We start from the raw sequence: 7,066 nt of genomic DNA on the forward strand, positions 1-7,066 counted from the left end.
TCAAAATCCCTCCACATAATTAGAAATGTTCTTTGGATTTTCTTTTTTTATTATTTTATTTCATTTGTTTATGATTTTTTTGTGATGTATCTAATTGTATTATTCTGGTTTATTATGAGACTTCTCAATTATGATTAGTCGTGTGTCATAAGTCATTTAGTCATTTAAAATAGTTTTAAATGCTACTATGTGCATACTTTTAAAATATTCCTTGGTAAAACATAACGTTTGGTAACGTTTCAATTAAATGACGATTATAAATCAAACACATTCTTCATCTATAACATTTTCCAACCCGCCTTTCCAATAGGTGGCGCCTGCGCATTTGTTTATTAGCGCGATTCCAGTGAAAAACACGAAGTAGTGCCGGAGTGAGACACGCGTGCGTTATATTCTTTCAAGGAGTTGCTCATGTTCACAAACCTCGAAGAAGCGAAAGCTTTGAGACGGGGCAGTTTTCACTCATAAGTGTAGGTTTTTCATCTCAGCTGCCTACCCACGGTAAGATAATAAAAATAAGTCTATCAGAAGCACAGGAAATGTCAAACAGAGATTTGGACTGCAGCTGAGCTGTGTGCAGAACAAGCATGTTTGATCCAGTTCATAAATGTTTGCTTGAGCTCATATCTTATTCTGCCATGTTTAAACTATTTCCTGCATTTAAATTATGTATAAAACCTAAAAAATAAGAGCCTGTTCTTTCCCATGCCATGTTTGTCCGATAAACCGCCATCAAGCATTTGTCGCTGTCAGTCATAGAGCGTGAAGTCAGCGCCAGAAAACGGAGTGCATGTGTCTCAAAACCTAGTCAGTTGCCTAACTTAGCGACATTTTAGCAGTTGATGCCCGAACAAGCCGAGGCAGAGACAATTTATAGCCAATATAAAGAGCCCTGTACAGCAGTGCAGGTCCTGGAAAGTTTTGTTTGCTTCACAGGAGTTTGAGGAATTGAAAGCCAAATGTACATTTTTCACTTTTTAACTGTACATTACTTTATAGCAGTCCAGGCCTGTTTCACGTGTAGGCTTCAAATGCGGTTTACTTTGGCCTAGAGTTTTTGTTTATATGTATATAGGGAGTCGCTTTATTGTTAACATTATTTCTAGTTTTAGGTTTTGTCAAGAATTTGGAGTCACCATGCCTGCAAAAAAAGCGGTAAAGAGACAAACAATTGCAGCACCTGAGGACTCAACGTCTGTGAAAAAACAAAAAGGCGAGTCTCTATTTTCCTATAGCCAGACCTTTGATTAAACTGACCCACATTGTAGCTGTTTTTGTCCAAAAAAAGCATTATGTGCCATTTAGGGGAGAGATTCTCTTAAAACATTCCTGATAATTTACTCACCCCCATGTCATCCAAGATGTTCGTTTCTTTCTTAAGTCGCAAAGAAATTAAGGTTTTTGAGGAAAACCTTCCAGGATTTTTCTCTATATAATGGACTTCAATGGTTACCAACAGCTTGAAGGTCCAAATTACAGTTTTAATGCAGCTTCAAAGGGCTCTACACGATCCCAGCCGAGGAATAAGGATCTTATCTAGCGAAGTGATCTGTCATTTCTCGTCATGTCTTTACAAATGGTCGTAAAGAAAATTCTTTCCATGGATATCTAGTTAAACTGCTACTAACTGGACGTATTTCCACAGCATCTGAAAATATTGTGAACATTGTTGCTATAATATTGAGTTTTATATCAATGCTTGAATGTGGTTTTAAATTCACAGCCAGTCTTATTGGCATCAAATAATACCAAAAATGCAGACGTTGATTTTCTGGAATATCTAAATCTGTAAACTCACGCATTCTGTTTTTGTGGTGGTTTGTAGTGTCTCACAGTAGTCATGGGCAGGAGAAGGGCCTAGTGCTTGTTCTGGGGCAGGGAGATGTTGGGCAGCTTGGCTTGGGAGAGGATGTGCTGGAGAGGAAGAAACCAGCTCTGGTGACACTTCCTGAGGGTATCGTGCGGGCCGTGGCTGGAGGCATGCACACAGTCTGCCTCAGCGACACAGGAAATGTAAGTTTAAGTTTTAAATGTAAGTTTTGTGCTGACCTCAAAACCCCACTAACAAGACCGTTCAATGTTGTTTTATCATGGCTTTCTGACTTCCTGCCTGTTTTCTCTCTTCCCTGTGTAGATTTATACATTTGGCTGTAATGATGAGGGCGCACTGGGCCGTGACACAACTGAGGAGGGTTCAGAGATGGTGCCAGCTAAGGTGGACCTTGGTGAAAAAGTGCTGCAGGTTTCTGCAGGGGACAGTCACACAGCTGCCCTCACGGAGGAGGGGGCCGTCTATGTCTGGGGCTCTTTTAGAGTGAGTATAGCCTTTTTGTATGCTGCAGCAGAGCGGAAACGCTGTACAACTTTTGATTGCCCTATCCTTTCTGTTGCAGGACAATAACGGTGTCATTGGACTCCTGGAGCCCATGAAAAAATGCACATTGCCCGTCAAAGTTCCTATAGACACGCCTGTGGTTAAAATAGTCTCAGGTGGGTTATAGGTATTCAAGCTGTAGCTTTACATCATTGTTTATGTAATTAATCTGCATAGTAATATTTTGAATTCAATATAAAGGAAACGACCACTTGGTGATGCTGACTGTGAATGGCGAGCTGTACACCTCAGGATGTGGAGAACAAGGACAGCTGGGCCGTGTGGCTGAGCACTTTGCAAACCGTGGAGGCAGAAAGGGATTGAGTATGTATCTCAGTTTGATTGAACTGTCACTACTGGAATTTGAATGACAGTTAGTTATAAAATATACTCTTAAAAAAAGCTTATTGTTCCAAAACTTTCTTTTTTTTTAAGTCTCTCTTTCTGATGTAGACTGCATTTATTTGATCAAAATTATAGTAAAACAGGAATATTGTGAAGCATTACAACTTTAACACATTTTTTTTTTGTTCGTTAGTTCACCCAAAAATGAAAATTAGTCCATAAATTACTCACTTTCAAGTCATCCTAGGTGTATGACTTCCTTCTTACAGACGAATCCAGTCGGAGTTATATTAAAAATTGTCTTTAATCTTTCAAGCTGTTTAATGCCACTCAGCGGGTGTTGCATGCATCAGTCCAAAAGAAGTTAAATAAAAAGCACCCATCCATATAAAAAAAAAAGTGTCTCACACGGCTCCGGGGGGTGAACAAAGGCCTTCTGTAGCGAATCGATGCGTTTTTGTAAGAAAAATATCCATATTCAAAACATAATAATCACTTTAATGTAGCTTGCGCCAACAGTTGTACACGGAAGCAGTTCCGGGCAGATGACGTATGAGGTCAACGTTGCGCATGCGCCGGTGAGTCTCGTGAAAACTAACGTTTGTTAACAGGAGCAAAGGAAGCAAAGTTTCCTTACCTTAGCAAAGGAAAACCAGTCTCCTCTTGGCTTATATCGAAATCCTCTGACATTCTTCTTTACAAATCCTCGTTTTGTACTTCTAATAAGTGACGGTTGTTTTGTTTTGATCTCTCCCCTGCGCTTTCGCGTGCGTCACTTCTGAGCGGCGCATGCGCAACGCTGACCTCATACGTCATCCGCCCGGAGCTGCTTCAGTGTACAACAGTGAGCGCAAGCTACATTAAAGTGATTATTACGTTTTGAATATGGATATTTATCTTACAAAAACGCATCGATTCGCTACAGAAGGCCTTTGTTCACCCCCCGGAGCCATGTGAGACGCATTATTTTTTGTTTTTTGCTTTTTTATGGATGGGTGCTTTTTATTTAACTTAAATACTGATGCATGCAACACCCGTTGAGTGCAATGAAACCGTTTGAAAGATCAAAGATAATTTTTTATATAACTCCGACTGGATTCGTCTGAAAGAAGAAAGTCATATACACCTAGGATGACTGAGGGTGAGTAATTTATGGGCTAGTTTTAATTTTTGGGTGAACATACCCTTTAATGTTTCATAATATAAATTATACCTGTGATTGCAAAGCTGAAATTTCAGCAATTACTACACTATTCCGTGTCACATGATCCCTCAGAAATCATTCTAATGTGATTTGATGATACATTTCTTGAGCTGAAAATCATTGTGTTGCTTAATATTTTTGTGGAAACTGTAATACTTTTTTCAAGTCTTTGGTGAATAAAAAGTTCTATAGAACAGCATTGATTTGATTGATTCTTCAGTGAGGCTGTTGGAGCCGCAGATGGTTATCATTAAGCAACGGGGGAAGGTCGTTTTCACAGATGTCTTCTGTGGCGCGTACTTCACCTTTGCTGTGTCTAAAGAGGGGCACGTCTATGGATTTGGCCTTTCCAATTACCACCAGCTTGGTACAATTTCTAGCTCATTCAGTCCTGAAGATTAAATGGTCTGTCTGTTGCAGAATTTTTAGAGAATTTGTCGTCTTGCTCCTTTTTACAGGTACCCAAAGCACAAATACCTGCTTTGCTCCAGTGAAACTCCGTTCTTTCAAGAACTCCACCACATCCTGGGTGGGTTTCTCTGGGGGGCAGCATCACACAGTGTGCCTGAATTCAGAAGGTAATTCATCCACGAACCTCATTATTGTTACTCGTACATTAAAATGAGTGTTTTTAATCATGTTTTCCACCAATGGATCAAAAGATGTTCAACTGCTGTCTTCATCCACAGGACAAGTATGCAGTCTTGGTCGGGCAGAGTATGGTCGCCTGGGCCTGGGGAAGGATGCAGGGGAGAAGAGTGAGCCCACACTTGTTACTGGGATTAGTGATGTTCAGATGGTTGCCTGTGGTGCCTCTGTGAGCTATGCTGTCACCAAACAAGGTGAGTCTGCACCCTGTCCTGGTTCTCACAATGTTCTCTGACCACTTTAAATGAACCCAAAAAGACCCTTTCTGGCTTTGGGTTCATTTTGAGTAATCCTCAATATTTTAGCCACTACAAGTTATTGTGCAAAACTTGAAATGCAATGTAAACCGATTCAGACCACACACAAATTCTGTATAAATGCAACTAGTCATCAACCAGTATCTGAGAGGTCCTTCCTCTATGAAATAGAAAAAGTGCCCATAATAACACTACCATTTAAAAGTTTGGGGTTGGTAAGATTATTTTTATATTTTTGAAGTAAATCTATTGTGCTCGCCAAGGCTGCATTTATTTGTTCAAAAATACAGTAAAACTGTATTATTGTGAAATATTACAATTTAAAATGACATGATCATTCAAAAATCATTCTAATATACTTATTTGGTGCTCAAGAAACATTTAAATGTTGAAAAGAGTTGTGCTGCTTAATATTTTGCTTTTCAGTATTTTTTGATTAGTAGAAAGTTCAGTAGAACAGCAATTATTTGAAATAGAAGACTTCTGTAACACTGTAAATGTATTTACTGTCATTTGATCAATTTAATGCATCCTTACTGACTCAAAGTTTTTTTTTTTTTTTTTTTTTAACCTTACCTGAACTTTTGAATGGTAGAGTATTTTGGGTGGATTTCAAAAGGTTATTTATATATAGATTTTTTTAGAATATTTATATTTTACATTTTTCATAATGTGCATTAATGTGATGCCCAAGTTCAATTAGAAATTGTATTAAATGCAAACTATTTGGTTTGTGTTTTATTTATTTTTTCTAATATAGATTATACTGGCCATAAGCTGATCAAAATAGATCAATGCATTTATAGTTTCTGATATCATGGTTTGGGTTGTAGCATTGCTTGTCCCTGTAGTTTTAAATGGCAAATGCTACAGATGACGCAATGTGTGTATTGTTCACAAATGTATCTTCAACCTCTAATTACATTAATTGCATAAATCAGAGAAGTTTATTTTTAGGACATTACCAAATAACACAATTTACTGTTGGCTTGTTTTGATCTTCAAAGCTGCGTTTTAGTTTTCTAACGTTGTTGTCTGTTGGCCAGGCTCTGTGTTTTCCTGGGGCATGGGCACCAACCTGCAGCTGGGTACAGGAGAGGAGGAGGATGAATGGAGCCCAGTGGAGATGACAGGCAAGCAGCTGGAGAACCGTGTAGTTCTATCAGTGTCCAGTGGGGGGCAGCACACTGTCCTGCTGGTCAAAGACGAGCAGGAGAGCTGATCTTTAACTCCTTGACTAAAGACAGCTGAGCCAAACTACTGTATCAGTGGTATCTGTAACCTATAGCTTGATCATGATCGGGGGAGTCTGGGGTTGGGAATGCTTCCTGTGCTGAGCAAAGTCAGCGAATGAGGGAGAGGGTAGGATGAGGGTCATCTAATTAAACCTTTTATCCCGCTTTATGGGGAGCCCAAACATTCACTGGATATGGTCCGGTAGATGATCAAAGAGACCTTTTTTTTTTTATAGACTTTTTGTCTCTTTTTCATTACTTTAACTTCTTAATTCTTTTTAACAAAGTTCTTTAGTATGCTTCCTGGAGACCGCCTGTCTTGAGTGATTGTATGCATGTATGAGCTGAAAAGTGATTTAAGTCTTTTAAAGTCCCGGAAAAAGTTTTTTAAATTCCACATTTTGGTCTGAGCAATAAAAGGTTACGATATCTCTAATCTAATCTAATCACTCACAAAAAAACAGATTTGGTATTGCTGTACTTTGCAGTGTTAAACTGTTTTCCTAATTTCGTAATTTAAACTTGTATCCATGCATTGCTGGCCTTGTGGACAATTAATAAAAATGAATCTTTACAGAAACTGATGCATGGTTACTCATTTAAATAAAAAAAGACATTTAGGGGAGATTTAAATAAAATCAAATGTCAAATTTAAATGTCAATTTGTATTGTCTAGTTTCAAACTTTGATAGTTTACCTTTTACAGCATCTTTTGTGTGGGTTTATTGGATGCTCATAAGTAAATTTTGATTTGAGGATGAAAGTTTATTAATTTATGAAAAATCTAGAATCCTTCATTTTCATCTGAATTTATTTCATAATTCATTTCAGACAAGGATTCGAGTTATTTTTTTTGTTTCTACAAGAATTTCTTGTTGCACTTTAAAGTAAAAATTAATATATTTTTAATTTTAATATAACATTTCACTTTATAGAAGTGCAGAATGTCAAGTCAAGTCAAGTCACCTTTATTTATATAGCGCTTTTAACAATACAGATTGTG

The 7,066-nt window shown here is 38.0% G+C and overlaps 1 protein-coding gene across 2 annotated transcripts; it reads left to right on the plus strand.

Moving 5' to 3' along the window:
• The first annotated feature begins 325 nt into the window (after positions 1 to 325).
• LOC107700729 (regulator of chromosome condensation-like) lies at positions 326 to 6,684 on the plus strand. Of its 2 annotated transcripts, none has more exons than XM_016502496.1 (10): positions 326 to 501; positions 1,113 to 1,213; positions 1,826 to 2,013; positions 2,135 to 2,314; positions 2,394 to 2,490; positions 2,576 to 2,698; positions 4,144 to 4,290; positions 4,382 to 4,501; positions 4,613 to 4,765; positions 5,875 to 6,684. In XM_016502496.1, exons 2-10 carry the CDS (start codon positions 1,138 to 1,140, stop codon positions 6,048 to 6,050), a joined length of 1,260 nt encoding a protein of 419 aa, XP_016357982.1. In that variant the 5' UTR covers positions 326 to 501; positions 1,113 to 1,137; the 3' UTR covers positions 6,051 to 6,684. The 2 variants fall into 2 exon arrangements, with proteins under 2 accessions (XP_016357982.1, XP_016357981.1); XM_016502495.1 differs by having other exon boundaries at positions 327 to 501; positions 1,107 to 1,213.
• The last annotated feature ends 382 nt before the right edge of the window (positions 6,685 to 7,066 follow it).

This window comes from Sinocyclocheilus anshuiensis, unplaced genomic scaffold (genome assembly GCF_001515605.1).
Source record: "Sinocyclocheilus anshuiensis isolate Anshui unplaced genomic scaffold, SAMN03320099.WGS_v1.1 scaffold782, whole genome shotgun sequence".
NCBI classification, from domain to species: Eukaryota; Metazoa; Chordata; class Actinopteri; order Cypriniformes; family Cyprinidae; genus Sinocyclocheilus; species Sinocyclocheilus anshuiensis.

Coding starts and splice junctions, on each gene's coding strand:
- LOC107700729 (XM_016502496.1), top strand. CDS start 1,138: ATGCCTGCAAAAAAAGCGGTAAAGAGACAAACAATTGCAGCACCTGAG. Junction 2,315..2,393: donor ATGTCTGGGGCTCTTTTAGA/GTGAGTATAGCC, acceptor TTTCTGTTGCAG/GACAATAACGGTGTCATTGG. Junction 4,766..5,874: donor CTATGCTGTCACCAAACAAG/GTGAGTCTGCAC, acceptor TCTGTTGGCCAG/GCTCTGTGTTTTCCTGGGGC.